We start from the raw sequence: 17,006 nt of genomic DNA, 5'->3' as shown, positions 1-17,006 counted from the left end.
ACATCGTTGGTGGGTATACTTGTGTTTCTTGTAGGCACTTTCTTTGCTGGATTTTTTTTTTTTTGCAAGTGTAATGAAACTGGTTTCTGTATTCTCCAAAAATTGAATTATATTGGACTTTGTCTATATGTGTGCATACTGGTGTCTATAGTTTTATTAAAATATGAAAATATAGGAAGATAAAAAAATACAAAATATTTTGTTTGGATGGCTACTTATTTACAGCACTCTTAACAGATCCCATCACCAAACACACAGTTACTTTGTTCTTTTCTTCCTTTTCCAAATTTTTTATTTGTACTTATCAAACTATTATATCTGAAGTAACTTTAATTGATAATGGTACTACTAGACAGCAATATTTTTGAAGGTGCAAAACAGAAGGAAAAAAAAAGGCATAAATAAAAGCTTTGCAGATTTCTGCCATGTATTGAGAGACAAAAATAAATAAGAATTGGGCATCAAGATATGTAGCATGACTTTCTACCTTAAGTAGGGTTATTTAAATGTATCAGTATAATTACTGCTGACCTCTAGCATGATTTTGCTGAGATAAACAATAACTTTCATTGTTAAACATCTCATTTTAGGGATGGTTTACTGAAGTAAAAAATTATTTTTAAGGTCACAACAAGTTCAGTTCACATCAAAATGCTTCATAACTTAGTAGGCATACTACCATGGAATTGGTATGAAGCTAAATAAATAGGTCACTTATATGTTATAATGAGAAATTGAACTGAAAAGCAACTAATTTAGGAGATTGCCTACACACAAACAACAAATGACTTGAAACCAAATTCAGATAAATTAGTGAGATGCTTTCTGGAAATACACAGTAATGAGTAATGCCTAAAACACAGCAAGCACATTGTAGGTGTGACTTAAAAACAATCTGCGAAAGCAGAAAGGGCCTGTGGGAGGGAGAGTTGCTTTGTGTGTATTATCTAAGAGAATGCTCCACAGACTTTTTTAGTTTTTCTTATTTGCTTCTATAAATACGTGTTTGAAGTTGAGTAGGAGGGCATTAAGCAATCACAATATACACATTGTCGGAAGGAGTGTTTTTGGGCAACTGTAGTATTATAACCAGATTTACAGCTTCTGGTCTTAGTTTCAGTTGCTGCTGACTTGGGCAAGTCCCTTAACTTTTCTGTTTTTCACTCTATTCATCTGTAAAATGGAGGGAGGAGGAAGGATCTTCCACAAAAGCTTTGTTTCTTTTTGCTTTTGCTGTATCCTAACCCATCTTTGTTTAAAAACTGCTTAAGTCTTTTTTGTATTTAGAAATCACCCATGAATTCCTTGTATACAGCACTTCCCTAGATACCTTTTGAGGCCGTGGTTGAGACATGCCAAATTTTAATGGTGGCAGTTGACCATGTTTTGTCATAGCAGGGTAATTTATCTACTGAAGTAGAGTTCATTGTGGTAATATTATAACAAAAACTGTAGCAAAAATTCACCAGTATAAACAAGGGCCAGGCAGTCTCTTTGGGGATATTTTAGGCTTAAGGTAGGAACTGTATTTTAAGTTTGTAGGAAATAGTGGTTGATAACCCCTTTAGCATTTATATTCCAGGTAAAAGATACAGTAAGACACAGAACCAACTTTTCCTCAGTTTCATAATACCCAAAGAATAACATATCTGAACAGCTTTCTTCTCCTGAGGTGTGATGTTTTATTATGTGGAAACAAAAAACCAAAAGCCGCACTTTACTGCTGTTCTTTTTCTTTTAAGCGGGTCCAAAAATAATAAATACAGATTGTCTTAGTGGCTTTTTTCACGATTTTCAGGTTGCCATGCAGGCATTACTTTCATGATCCGCCTCCACCCCAGCATTTACAGAAATAAAAGTTACTCCTAAACCTAAAGTTGGTGACATGCCATAAACTATCTACTGGATGAAAAGCAGGTTTACATGACTTAGAAGCCTTTTTTGTCCACCTCTTTGACCCAAATCCCATAGGATGATGTCCCTCTTCTAGAGCAGTGACACCCCTCTGCTTCATGTTGTCCTGTACAACCGCTTCCTGCCCAATACCAGCAGGCAGCCTCATTAAAAAAAAAATGTGTGACTTAACAGGGAGGAGAGAAAGACAGGGAAAAACTGACTAATGACTCTGATGCTGTGAACTCTTTTGCACTTTCAGAGTGAAATTGATACATGCATCAAGACATTCATACTTCAGGTTTGGAAACCTGAAGGTAGAAAAAGCCCCCCAAACCAGTTGATTTTTTTTCCTCCGTGTGAAAGCGATTTCAATCAGTTTTTCTTAGAAACCTTTTGCTGAAATAAAACGCAGAACTATCAGATATCCAAGGTGAAATTCTATCCCAACTTAGATCAAGAGGGGGAGGAGGGAGGGTGTCACAGGCATCTATAATGTAATTGCCGATATATGCTGCCACAAACAAGCTATAATAATCTTTCATGACCCTTTAGAGGAGGCTGTCTGGTGTAGAAGACTGTGATTCAGATAAAAAAATATACACTGATCTATGGTAATAATTCTGTAGATAGCTTAAGTACGAAAGTCCATCACTACAAAAGGGTCCTCTGGTAATATATGAATCATGATTCCCCCCCTTATTTGGGATAATTTGGAAATAAAGAGCTTACCATATGGCGTGGAAGTTTTTATATATTTGTGTGGTATACATTTGACATGCTTGCCTAAAGCTAACAAGTCATTTGCCTTTCAGCCATCCCAGTTTGAACAGTGCATTATCCACTCCTTGCAGTCTCTTAAAACTGTGCTGGACTGCAAACCTGGAGAGGCTAGCGTAAGTTTTGATTCATGCTTTTATTTTTGTTCTTTTTATGTAAATTACTATTGGGTTTCAGAACAAGAACTTTCAGAGAATGATACAGGGATATAACTTTCCTCTTTATTTTTTTTTCCACGTAAACCCTTTTCACTGGTGCTAGCTTTTAGAATTTTGTTTGTGTTTCCTTTTTTCCTTTGGCGTAATTGTGTGTGTATGGGGCAGATTGGACCTATATTTAAATCTTCAAAGCATTTCTTTTGAAAAAATTTTGCTAACGTAATTTTCAGATCGCAGTAGATGTGACTTTATTTACATGAGGAAAAAAAAGGGGGGGAGGCATTCCTAGGAGTTACTCTTCACTCGCTGTTGCATCCAAACTACTTGCAGAACTTGAATTCAGCTTTTTACTTCTGTAACCTTTATTCTAAATCAGGAGTCATGATTGTCCCGATCCACTTAGTACCTTGAGGCCCTGATTGATTGTGATACTGATGCTTAATGAACATTATTCAAAATAATCTGCAGTGCATGGTGAATCCTTCTTGTTAGGGTGCAAAGATCTTTGAATATCCGGGAAGCTTTTGCTGCAATTCCATTAGCCAACAATGATACGTATCACGTGTACTAGGTACTAGGACTTCTTTCCTTTTAGTGTTATTTCTTCGTGCTTGTCAGACTGTTTACTGGGACTTGTATTCTCTCTCCCCATTTTAGGGTGGGGAAAAACTGAAATTGATCCATGAGAAAACACTGTATTCCAGCAGCCATTCCTATAATTATGTCATCTCTTTAGGGATAGGTTACTCAGGCCTTCCTTGAGAATAAGGCCATGTGAAGCTGTTCTGCTGAAATTATATGCTTGCATCTTCAGGTTTTCCAGCAGCAGAAAACACAGGAGGATGTGTGCCAGCTAAGCATTGGGATCATGCAGGTAACTCGAGCACTTTTAAGTATGAAAATGTGAACACAAGTGATCAACAAAAATGTGTGCTTTGTACCCTGCCCAACTCCCAAAAGGTACCTTAAGTTGATGACTGTGTTATTCCTCTGATACACTCTGGGATACTGAGAAATGTTTGACTTTAAAAGTATGCAGAGCTAGCTAGCTGAATCTGATGATATCAAATCCTCAGAGGGTAAGTGACATATTCAAGTATTTTACTGATTGTGACTGTTCAAGATTTTACTGATGATTGAGAGACACTTGCTGAGCTGATGTCATCTAACATCGATATACTGCAGTAAAAGGAGCAATGCTGATTTTCATCAGCTGAAGATATAGCTTTTAATTTTTGTATCAGAAACCAATATTCTTTGTAACAAAACCTGATTTTTTTAAAAATATATTTGAAATTAGATAATAACATGCTTTAGGCTTTTGAACCATAGTCTTCTCAAATAAGAAACCATGAGCCAAAGCAAAACATGGATTTTAGTGATGCTTCTGTTTACTTGGGATCAACTGTTTAGATTGAACACTTGAAAACTATTAACAATGCCTTCTTTGCAAATCAGCAGATTATCACTGTGTAATTTTAGCCATGCATGATGAGAATCACTTCGCAGGATTAAAAACTCCTGTGTTTTGCTACAAGTAAACTGTGATGCATATACAATTGAAAATATGCATTCAAAAGGTGTAACTAAAATGTTACTGTATTTATGTACGGTTTAAGACAAAGAAAGGTGATGATGATTGTTCTGCTTCTATTGACTGTAGTAAAAGTGAATTTAAGATTTTTTTTTTAGTTCTGGCAGAAAATGTAGATGTTGCTTTATTGTTTCCTAGGTCTTTATAGACTGTTTGGAACAACTGAGCACCAAACCTGATGGTGACATAGATACAGCACAGTAAGTAAAATAAATAGGACCTAAGTGTAGTATTCTGAAATTGTGGGTGCGAGTCTCAAATTTCAGTGGTGGTGTGGTTTTATTCATATTTCTTGTGAATACTTTTGCCTCTGGTTAGTGACGCTTTGAAATAAGAGCAGATACTTTTTATGCCAAACAATTGAGTGACATCATGTAATAAATATTGTACAAGGTAATGAATATGGTATTACTTATACCATTTTATTCAATGACAGGAGTTGTGTGCTATAGAGGCAGGTATGTTGTTTTTGACATGACCTTCCATGGAATGAGTTGTCCTTGTCACTAAGTAATGTCTAGTCATGGAGAAGCAGCCACTGCCTTTCTTTTCTTCCCTTATATTTTGACTGGTTCTATTTGGTATTTCTGCTAAATTCTTGAAAGTTTGTTCAATAATTGCTCATGAGCCACTTGTTTTAGAGACCAAAACAAGTCAGAATAGCCTGAGTTTTCAAGAGTACCAATCATTTCTTTGTGAAAAGCCAGAAACTTGGCAAATACTGGTACCTGCAATATGCATTAGAAAAAGGCAAATTAACTGTGTTCCTAATGCCACTTTTTTTGCTATTTGGATGACTCTCTTGGCTGGATAGGCATAAAACCAAAACGGAATCTGTGACAAACCAGAGAAATTACAGAAAATAAAAATGCTTTAAGATGGAAAGGTAGCTAGAATAGTACTGTCTGTCCACAAAGCTCCTGTGGGCTTTGTGTACATCTTAGAAAAACTGAGCAACGTGGACTGCTTTATCATCTGGTGTGAGGGGGCTTGAAACAAGATTCCAGTCTTCTGTTCCAACTGTTCATTTGATCCACCATGTATCAGATAATCAAAAGCACTATACTACTCACTTAAACAATATTCCTAGTCTTTCAGTTGATGTTTCATCTCCAGATTTGTTTGGAAGCATTCATGAAGACTCAAGTCTTTCTTCAGTAAGTTTGGCTTCTGTTTCTAAAAGCTGATGTGAAACTTAATATTTCTCAAAGTTACAGGAATGTGGTCCTTTTTTATTAAGTGTTTCAGTTTTTTGTTTTCCTTTTTTAGAGAGCAATTCTGTATTCTAGAGGCATTTCCTAGATATATATGTAGATAAGCGTAAGAAAAGACAAGGATATAAGGCTTGAATATGAGGCTTTTTTTAAAAGCAGTTTGTTTATATCTTAGTATACCATCTTAAGGTAACTAATGAAGACGTTTTTTGAAACCAGGTACTCCTCAGAAACTAAAATGGCATCATTGAAATTAGTGAAAATAGCACTGGTGTTAAGACAGTTGAGGATTTGACTTTTGATTTATCACCCTGTTTTAAATCATAAGAACTGGTCTGATTATTAGTTACTTTTAAAACCCAGGAAGATACAGATACTCAGTAATGTAGTTTTTCCCCAAAAAATTCCTGAGAGTAAGTATTGATTATTTGTTTGGCTGGTTTTGTTTTTTAGGAAATTGGAAAAAAGGTTTTTAATATTCTTCACACTTTGACTTTGCTTGATGTACTTTCTTCTAGTCCGTTGGATGATGAAAAAATGTAGTTGTTCCCTGCAAGAAACCCAGTGAGAACCTCTTGTGAAGTTAATACTCCTTAGTACAGGTTTTTAATGTTGTCAGAAGCCCAGCTTTGCCTCATTTACAAGAGCAATAGGCATTCCTGCTACAATAATTAATCACAGATTGCCAAATCAGGCCAAGTTTCTGAATTGCAGACTATAAAAATTAGTTCTCTATGTCACTTTATTCTTGCAACACATAGATTTTTATATTAATTGTTGACAAAGTAACTTTTTGTGGCTGTGACTTCCTCCCAAATGTCATAGATACGAATGTTTAAATAAAAAAGAAGAAATCCACAATTTTAGACAATGTTTGGCTTCCATGGTATCATATTAATTGTTTTCTGTAAATCACAGAACACTATCTTCACTTTCCTGATTGAGTAATGAGAACAGAGAAAGTGAGTGAGCAGAGTAAGATTTGTCCGTGTATTTTTAAAATTCTCATTTTTTGAATAGTCTGTGTACCAACTGATTATAAATTAAAGTAGTAGGCAACTGCATATCTCAATACTAGTCATCATATTACTGGAACACAAAACTGTCAGGAGTTCTTCTGGGTCTGAAAACCAACACCATTTTTAATCAGATCTGCACTATTATGATGACTTCGTTGCCAAATAATTTTGTTTTCAAAATATTTGCTGGTGTTGATTTTGAACTTCCATCTGAGGTAGAAAAATGTTTTCCCATTGGGAGAAGGAGAGGGGAAAAGGGACCAAATCTGTTTAAATAGTAGTTCTGTCTTGTTTGGTTCTTTGTCTCTTTGGAAACTACACCTCGTTGCACCAAAGTCAGGGAAAGGCAATTCTGGTATCTCAACTCCAGAATGTATTTGACCTTCTTGTAATTAAAAAAAATCATTGAAGAACAGAGATAAGTTATAACTACCTAGAATTTTTTCAAATGAACTGCTGAAATTATATTACGTACTTCTGAACCTTGTAGTATTTTAGAATGGGTGAGTGCATTTGTTCAGTACCTGTTTTGCTTCCCTTGTTTTAGCCAGCTTCATGTGAAAGTGAAGATGATCTTCAGTTAATTTTATGATGGTCATAATTCTTTGCATATTTCTTGAAACAAAGTAAAAGCCAGAAACAGCTTCCTGGAAAGCTGTCCAAACCTAATTTTTGTAAAGAAGTCTTAACCACGATTCTGTATTAGTCACAGCTATTCCAGTGAATGCTCCAGATCCTATAAGAAAAAGCATACGTGTTCAATCATCATACCTGATATTCACTCAGTTCTTGGTGTTTTATTGACAAAAATATTTGTAAACTCCGCTTTATTTATCAGCATGTTTATTACACGCACAGAGTCAATAAAATACTATACATTTACATTATTGGTCATGCTGATATTTCTTTATTCTAACTGTTATACTCTTTCTTCTCTTAAAACAAATTTTTAGGAACAGAGGCTTTTAATTGCACTCAGTAACTGCCGTTATCTGGAACGTCATACCTTCCTAAATATAGCTGAACATTTTGAGAAACATGGCTTTCAAGGTGTTGAAAAAATAACTCAAGTAAGTGAGAGCACTGGAATGAAGTATCATTGCTTAAAGGAAACAGTTTTTACTTGTTTTACATTCTGTGGAAATTAAGTGGAAGTGTTCAAATGGCCAAAAGGATTCTTGGGTGAGCCTTCTGCAAATGAGTGGGACGCCAAGCATCAGTTGGACACAACAACAATGATATGGTTGTATGTGTTCCTATAATGCTTAAATAGCTGGTGTAAAAAATGTGACCTCTTTTTTATTCAGGACTTGTGTGTTCAATGGCAAAGCTTATCAGATTTCTTAGGAAAGCTGTTTAATGTCACTGTGTTTTCTTAATGCAGAGAATGAAAGATCGTTATCTCAGAAAGATACTTGATAAATTATTTCATCTGGCAATCTGCGTTACTGATAGCTGTTGTTCATAAACTAGTTCAGGTTTTTTTGTTGTGTTTTGGTGGTTGTTTTTTGGTTTTGGTTTGTTGGTTTTTTGTTTTTTTTTTTTCAAAGAACGAAAATGTCAAAGTGGGCGGCAGTCGCTGTCTCATTTTCCTGCCTTTTTGTAAAGGTTAATCATTTTTTTGAGAAATGTTGTGACTTAATCCTTAGGACCATAAAGCTAGTTTATTTCCAGAAACATTTGTTGGTTGGAAGTAAAATGTTATCTTTTCCAGTACAGAGTACAATATTTCACTTGAACTGATGTTTCTACTATGTAGTACATCCTTAGTCCCATTCTGCCTGAATGTTGTTTGAATTTCTCTGGCTGAAGTAATTTTGACTAGCGTTTAAATGGGGTTGAGAGGATTTGTATGGTTAGTACAGTATACAAAATGACTCTGCACATTGTCATTCTTTGTTACTGAGACAACTGAGAGTTGAGCTATGTACAGTTAGTGTTGTCTGTATAAGCAAGACAGACATCTGTATGTATGTATCTGTATGTATGTATCTGGCACGTATGTATTCAACACTGTCTGGTACAGCCACATCAAAGTATTGCCATTAAAAGTCTGGTAGGTTTATAAATGGCAAAATTCAAATGTTGAAGTCGCAGATTAATTTCAAATCTGTGTTAACCCTTTGAAAGCGCTGACTGGTGCAGTACTGCATATATGGGACACATCAATCAGTAATGCTAGCTGGGAGGATTTGGATAATTAGCTAGTCATCTTAAGAGGGCAATTTTTGAATCCTTCATTAATTTTTGAGAGGCTAGAAGCTGACAGAGGTTTAGAGGGGTTGGTTGGTTGTTTCAGTTTTTTGTTCTGTCACCTAAACTTCTGTAAGTTTCTTAATTTATTTAACTATTTATTAGATCAAAAATTTGCAATAAAGAATTGACAAAATTTTTTGAAAATTTTTAGCCTTATAAATTTAATTTTAAAGTAAATTTTGTAGTTTATTTTGGTAAAAACTATCTGTTGTTTGGTTGGGGTTTTCTTAAAGTTCCCTTTGTTAGAAGAGAAATCATTATTATCTAATATTCTGAAAATACAGAAATCATAAAATCGTAACCAAGAAAATTTCCTTACATTCTACGTGGTTATTATTTCCATTTTTTTCTTAGTGTGCCAAATACAAAGTTACATAAAATGGCCAAACTTTACACTCTGCTTTAGCACACGCCATCTTGGCACATACTTAGTAATTACATTTAATTTCTACATAAATCTTAAGTGCTTTTCTGTGGAGATTCTTTAATTCAACTTTTTATCATCAGTTTAGTCAATTAGCAAGTGGGGAACAAAAATAATGTATCCCATAACATTCATCCTAGCTTATTGATTAAGCTTCTGAATAAAATTGTTTCCACAGTCCTGATACTTAGATAAGGCAGAGAGATTGCTAGGATAGAGGCTCAAAATGGCTTTAATACAAAAATTGAAAACTGTAGTTACAGGGAAGTTCACAGCAGAAAGACAACAATGAGAGAATTGTATATTTTTATGAGCATTTACCCCTCTTGGGAGTCCGGAAAATGCATATACACAGTGGAAGTTGTTGAGGACTTCTACTCTGCCTCACCCCCCGCATCCTGGGCTCAAAATAACATTCAGATGAATTGTTCGTTCTTTCTTGTAATCTTTCCACCAGCTGAAAAACAAGGTTACCCACTGCTATCTTAATTGTGTATTGAACTTGAAACAGGTTGAAGAGGACTCACATGAAACAAAAGCTTGTACTGAATGTGCAGATGATCTTTTGTATTGAATGACTGCAGAAGTGGAAGGTGGAATTACTTAATTCTAAAACACTTTGTTAAGGACAACTGAAGCAATTGGGTCACAGATTCTTTGAATTGGTGCATGTTTGCAGGGACTTCCCACCAGAACTTGTACTTTATTTTTCCCACTAGCTCAAACCTAAATAGGAACGGTTTAAGGATAATTATTCTCCCTAATCATAAGCAATTGAGTGAAGAATGTCTTGAAACCCATTCCGGGTTTACATTTCTGTGGCCCTGTGTAAGGGGAAAAAGTGAGATTTCTGTACGTTTTTTAGTGTGTTCTTCTTTTTCAAGTCTTGAGTGTCAACAGGCTGTCAGGTAGAAGGGAAAGAAGAAGAAAAGAGCCTCGATCTTTTCCTGGGACCAAATTCTCAGTGCCTCATGAAAAAAGGAGGCTCATCAGAGAGAAAAGCAGGAAAGTGGTGGTGTCTCTTGTTTTGGAGCACCGACTTCACCATCCCAACTTTCCTGAATCTGGCAGCAACTTTGACCTCAATAATACCTCTGTTTTCCCTTGCACTTATGATCTCATTCCTGAAGGCTTATCTGTCTGTCTATTCCTGACTCAAATATTGCAGTTCCCTTTTCTCTTCACTTAACAATACAGGCATGCCAGAGGAGAACACAGTTTAGAGACATCCCTGCAGTGAATAAGCTTCATCCCCTATTCTGCAGCTTGCAGCATTAAATCTTTAGAAAGGAATGATAAGGAGTTGATATTCTTCTCTGCTTTCTTTCTTCTGAATTCCTGGTTTGATCTAGAGCCCTGCCTTCTTCCTCACTTTTAAACCCCTTTTGCTTCTGGAAATTATCATTTTTATATATATATATATATGCTTTTTTCCCTAGTGGATGAGGAAAATGAGTACTAGTTTAAAAGCTTTACTTTGCTATTGCTTAAGCTCTTACTTATAAGCATAAATACATTTAAGTAGAAGTCACATTCTATTTTCAGCATATTTTATTTGTATTTAGCATCCATTACCATCCAAAGATACTGACTTTCTACTTTAACATTTTAGGATACGCATTGTGTTCCAGAATTGTTTTAGAAGCTATAATTACAGGGGGGTACCTATGTTTAATAAAAAGTCTTGTATAAAATTTAAAGTTGTTCAGATACTATGAACAAACTGTGCATATCCCTTTAGCTTTCAGTGGGGCTAAGTTGTGTGAATTACTAAAAATTGCATAGAGCTGTTAAAGAGAAAAACTCTGCAGATGTTGGTGAGCTGCAGTTTATGCATCTGTTGTACAGATATGCCTTGAAGTAGAGCAGGGGAGTTCACATGTACAGTTTCAGAAGGCAGAGACTCCTAAATAATTCTGTGTATTTTTCAAATGTAGAGCAGATAGTGAGAAAGTGTAACATTACAATTGGTAGATCTTAAGTATTATATGAAAATGTTCATGTTTCAGGATGGAAATTATTATGGGCTTATTTTGAAGCATTGACAAAATTCAGTTGTTTACTTGGTGGAAGACCAAAGCCTCCTGACATGCAGAAAAAAAATCATGCCATTAGACAATTACGGAGTGATCTGCCAGCTTTGGCATTACTTGGACTTTTGGCAAAAATGTCTGTTGCTGAGCACAATCAAAAAAAAAAAAATTATACTGGGTAGGATGGACAGATAATTTGGAAGTTCCTGGGTTTTTATATATGTAATTATGAACTGAAATGTGTAAGTAATTGCTACTCTTTACCAAAAATTAAAGAAGACGTGAAGTAAATTTTTTGGGTATGTGATTTAATTCTTGTAATTAATGACTATTATGCTCTTTCTCTTTTTTTTTGTTTTTCTGTTTTTTAGGTTAGTATGGAATCCTTGAAAGAGCTGGATCAAAGACTGTTTGAAACGTACATTGAATTCAAGGCAGATCCGATAGTTGGGTCATTAGAACCTGGCATTTATGCAGGATATTTTGATTGGAAAGATTGTCTTGTTCCAGCAGGTAAATATCTGCTTATTAAACTCTGAAATTATTTTAACAGTGATTAATAGGAGCTAAAATATACTGTACAAATAAAAACTTTTTTCTAGTCTGTTTTTAACTTTTGACAAGTTCTTATAATAAGTTCTTTCTCACAGACTTTACTTAATTCTTAAATCATTTTTCAAATACCCCCAAATGATTAAAGCAGCTTTGATAATCTCTTTAATACTTGTTTTTTGTGATTATTTTGCTTCATTGCTTATATATAATAGAAAGAATTATAAAAGACATCTTTGAATTTCATAAGAAAATAGCATTGAGATTGTTTGTGATTTTTTCCAAAGAATCTGGCTACTTTTGTAATAGATGTAATTACAGTTCTGAAAAGGTAAAATTGAGAAAATGCATACTATAACAGTAGTTCAGCAAAATGTTAAACCATTGAAGAAGGGCAGGTATAAGGTATTTAGAATGACTGAGCTGTTAGTCATTATTTAGGTGCTTTAAGAGCCTCTGTTTTAAGGAAGCATAATATAAATGAGTCTGGGTTTTTGTTTGGGGTTGTGGTTTTTTTTCTTTAAGTAGTGAATGCTGTGCACATCTTAACATTTAGGTCCTTTGAACATCTAATTTGTCATATCTAAAACTAATGCATCTAAATCGCTTATCACATGAATGCCTGGTTAATACCAAGCAGAAATTAGTTGCAGTAACATAGTACATGGCATTTTGAAGGTGATCTTGTCTTGAATTTCAGTAAATCAATGATTGACATGACAATTTGTACTTTCTTGTTTTGATTGTTTCATAGAGATGTATATGGCAAGCTTAGTAGAAGTTTTGTGGTTCTTTAAAATTTGATAGGGAGGTGGTTACAAGAAGCACGCTGTAATCTGTGAATCGAGCTGCAGTGCTTGCTTGCTGGGCCTTAAAAACACAAAAATTTTAGGGGTTTTTTAGAGAAAAGTGTCTCTTCTATCTTTTGTTACTACTTTTGTGCTCAGAATATATGCTGTAATACAGTTTATAGCGGAAATAACTTAGATTTTAATCTTGCACATTCAAATTTATAACTGAATAATACATAACTCCTCATCACGTTTGAAGTATGTTGTTGCTTGGCATGCTTGCATTCCCACCAGCTAACAAAGACAAAGAGAAAGAAGTTGTGTCAGCTTTCTATATGCTCATTTCTTGATCTAGTGCATTGGGATCTACTGACTGGACTCACGTTGCCTTTAGGATTATTCTGTAGTATTTTTTCATTTAAAGGGAATATTGAATTTCTGTTAGAGGTGTGCCTTAGTCTGCTTGTTGTCCAATTTATTCTTGGTTTTACGTACATTCTGTGCAACTTTTTGGCAAAAATCAAAGTGAAAATGGAGAATATTAGAGACTCCTCTTCAGGATTACATATCATAGTGTTGGCCAAGAGGTGCCAATTTGAAGTAGTAAAAAATTTGTTTGTTTTTTTTGTTACTCTCCAAGCTAGACATGTTAAGAAGGAACATATAGTCACTTCTTTCATGCTTCTCCACCTTGATGAACTATCTTTCTGATGAATAAATTCTGTCAAATGTACCTTGTTGACTATTGGTATAAGAGAGTAACTTTGAGTACCTTCAGTTTGTCTGCTTATAGCAATGGTTAGTTGATCCTGAAAGTATTTGGTGCTCTGAAGATAAAATTAGTAAGTGACTGGGAAAGCCTCCCTCTTGGAGGAGGTAGATGAACTTCATTCTTGAAAAGGACTGGGGAAAAAAAACCAAACAACTCTTCATGGGGCATATGAGAATATGACTTTTTCCAGCATTCAATCAACATTCACAAAAAAAAAAAAAAAAAAATCACCCAGCAAGCATATAATTGATTTTTTCCAATAACCTAGTATTTACAAACAACATTAAATTGTACAACAAGATTATAGTTGAGAAAATATACTCTTATGTAATCTAAAAATGCAGTTAGTAGTGCAGTAGGCATACTGTCTTTTCATTTTCCTCTTAGAAGAACCCCGAACAAACAAAGCTCTACTTCACAGTTCATCTCCAAGTACAGCATGAAAAGTATCTACTTTATTAAACTAAAATAACATACAGATGACTGGGAGTGGGTCACACTGAGTCAAACACACAGTTCACTCAAGGATTTATTAAAGATCGACACATTGATTTGTTGAGGAAAAAAAATATTTGTATAGTGGAAATTATTATCTGTTCTTCAGTAATCTTATGACTGCAAAATTTAAAGATTTTATTTGAGTCATTTGCCTGGTTTAGATATTGACTTTTGTAGCCTTAATTTTAAAAAAGAAAGTTAGTTCATGGCATTGGCGAGGGAAAACATTTAGGCCTCAGTTGTGTTCCTGAGTGGTACTATCAGTGATGTGTAGTGTTGCATAATTAAAGTTACTCGATGTTCCTTAGTGGATACAACTATGCCTGATCGCCATGATGTAATAGTTTGGCCTGAAGTTGTTTTATATGGTGTTTCTGCATTAGCTTTCAAATAGTACTAGTGATAGTAAAAAGGCAAACCTTGACAAGAACAGTTCTTTTTTGGAAAGGAAAGAAGAGGGCAAAGACATCAATTTGCCCATGTTTAAAAGATAAGGTAAAAGGCGAATAATCTCCCTGATGCAGTCTGAAACTTTCAAGCATTCCATCTGGCGATTAAAAATTTGGCCAGAGTGGGGGCATGTTGATGCCGCAGATATATCTTTTGCAAAGGACATTTTGGAAAAATGTGAGTATTAAAATACTCAGGAATTGGTTAGGAATAACACTGAGAATTTTCTAATGATGAATTTCCCGTGTTGCTAGTCCAGCCCAGAGCTTCAAGACTGCAACTCTTTTGAAAAATTGTACTGGTCAAGCACTAGCAAGTATTCCTTTTGTGATGTTCCCCCTACTGTTACTGAGCAGAATGAAGAAGCTGGAAGGCTGAATAGAATGCAGAGAGCACCTGATCTGGACTATTGGGAAGATAATGCTTTTGGGTAGATGGAATTGTTCGTGGGGAGGATACCAATGCTGGTAGAAAACAAAGCAACTGCAAGGGAGGGAGCAGACTGGAACAGAAAGCTTGTGGTGAAGACTGGTATCAAGCAGGAACGAAGGTGGAACAAAGGGGGAAGTCAGGACTGGATGAGCAAGGTAGAAATGTAAATTAGGGTAGGATTTAGAAATGAAATTAACACAGAAGTGAATAGAAAGGGATTATACAAACAAGAGACAGACTTGAAGCACAAATAAAAGAGCAGAGAGGTCTGATACTCGTTAGATCAGTGAGTTTACCAGAAGCTGCAGTGTAATCGAAGAAATCCCCTCGATCTTGCACTTTTGTCCTCTAGGGATGACAGCCTATTAATGTTACTGATCACTTTCTTTGCACAGCTGGCAGAAGTTATGTATATATTATTATATACTTATAGTAACACTACAGGCAATGCTACATGTTCTGTATAGGCAGTACCACTGAGAAACACAACAATGGCCTAAAAGTTTTGCCTTGCCAATGCCATCAATGTTGTTTCTTTTTTAGAATCAAGGCTACAAAAGTCAAGGTCTACAGCATCAGCCAAATGACTCAAATCCATATAAATCTACTGTACATAAGTTACATGTATGTGTTGCCAATTCTGTTGTTAAGCCATATAGACCAATGCAGTACGAGAATTTTCTGGTTTCCATTCTGGTTTTTTGTTTGCGTTCTTTTCAATGTCAGTAAAAATTATGTACGGAAAAAACTACACAAAGACAATCAAGTATAATCCAACTTTAAATAATAACATTTTTTCCCACATGGGTACACTTGACGTGCTTCATGAAATGGAGGCTGTTTTGGAGATAAAACTGGGGTTTGTATTAAGTGGAGCTGTTAGAGGCAAAAATGTATCCTCAGTTGTAACAGATTCTGAGAAGTGTGTGAAGCATAATCTGGGAGGGGAAAAAAAAGTGGAGGCGGGATTCTGTCCCGGCCTCCGTGGGGTTTTCTGTGTCATGTTAATAACTCACTTAAGCATCTTTATCTTTAAAATGCCTTCTTTGACTCCTGTCAATTTGAACATTCATGTTTAATTTTACTACCTAAAGTCTTGTAGTATATAGAATATTCAGAAAAATGTTATCCAAAAACCTTGACAATCTATTTGTCATTGGTGACTTTGCAGCCATCTGTCTGTAAGTACTGGGGACAATACTTCCTTGCATCATATAATTCATGGGGAAATAGAAGGGAAAATAGAAGAATGAGAAGAACGGTAATAAATGAACAGTTCTGAAGAAGAAATCAGAATGAAATTAAGAAGCCTGCCTTTTGAGCAAGCTTTGAAAAATATGTAATACTGAAGTTCTGTACCATGTTTCTTTCTGTCAGTGTGGAAAAAGCATATGCCTTGCTCACTTAGGCAATCGTCCTGTAATTATCAGATACTTATACATATGGTTTTTGTTACAGTTTTAAATATAAGGAAGGTCAAATTGTTTGCATGGGGAAAAATTTAATTTAGCCTATGTGCTAAAACTTTTATTGTTTAGTTTTTCAACATACATGCTCTTTTCAATATCAAAGTTCTGAATGTCAGAAAGAACTTGTGCACAACATAATTATACATTTGCCCCTTTATTTTGATCTCAGGTGTGACTGCTGGTGTTAGAAGGCAGTACGGTTAACTTAATTAGATTTATTGTTAATAAATAACTTTCATTTAAATTTTCATTTTAATGTCAATGTCGACTTCTGAGTCTTTACAACAAAGACTTCATTTTTAACATGCAGCAACAATGAAATCTAGTTGGTTCTTTTCTTGTTTGAAACATTGTTCTAATTTAATCCATGGTATTAACAGAATTAAAAGAGATGAAAGGGATAATGGGAAACATAACGTTAATCAGTTGCTGAGTATGTTTTTAGATGATTTTTTTTGTGTATACTAGTCAATCAGCTAGTTCAGCATACAAGGTTTTTTCATTTGTGCTCATTCTTCTCTCTTGGTAGTAGGTTGTGTTTTGCTGGTTTTCTTAAATTATATTTTAAATGAATGTATTTTTATCTTGGTCACCTGACAAGTAAAATCAGGCTCTGTTATCTCTTCTGGATTCCAAGCCTATAGTCTTTTGGAGGGTTAATGAGGTGGTTG

General features: G+C 35.0%; 1 protein-coding gene across 1 annotated transcript in view; it reads left to right on the top strand.

Annotated features, from left to right (window-relative positions):
- EXOC2 (exocyst complex component 2) overlaps positions 1-17,006 on the top strand; it is a 121,728-nt gene that overhangs the window by 72,152 nt on the left and 32,570 nt on the right. The window contains exons 17-22 of the mRNA XM_009279235.2: positions 2,709-2,789; positions 3,646-3,705; positions 4,564-4,625; positions 5,516-5,582; positions 7,612-7,728; positions 11,743-11,884. Of these exons, the coding sequence (XP_009277510.1) occupies positions 2,709-2,789; positions 3,646-3,705; positions 4,564-4,625; positions 5,516-5,582; positions 7,612-7,728; positions 11,743-11,884 (529 nt within the window). The remainder of the gene's footprint in view (positions 1-2,708; positions 2,790-3,645; positions 3,706-4,563; positions 4,626-5,515; positions 5,583-7,611; positions 7,729-11,742; positions 11,885-17,006) is intronic.

This window comes from Aptenodytes forsteri, unplaced genomic scaffold, assembly GCF_000699145.1.
Source record: "Aptenodytes forsteri isolate BGI_AS27 unplaced genomic scaffold, ASM69914v1 Scaffold81, whole genome shotgun sequence".
Classification (NCBI taxonomy): Eukaryota; Metazoa; Chordata; class Aves; order Sphenisciformes; family Spheniscidae; genus Aptenodytes; species Aptenodytes forsteri.
Note: the sequence above shows the minus strand (reverse complement) of the source record. Positions and strands in the feature narration are given on the sequence as shown.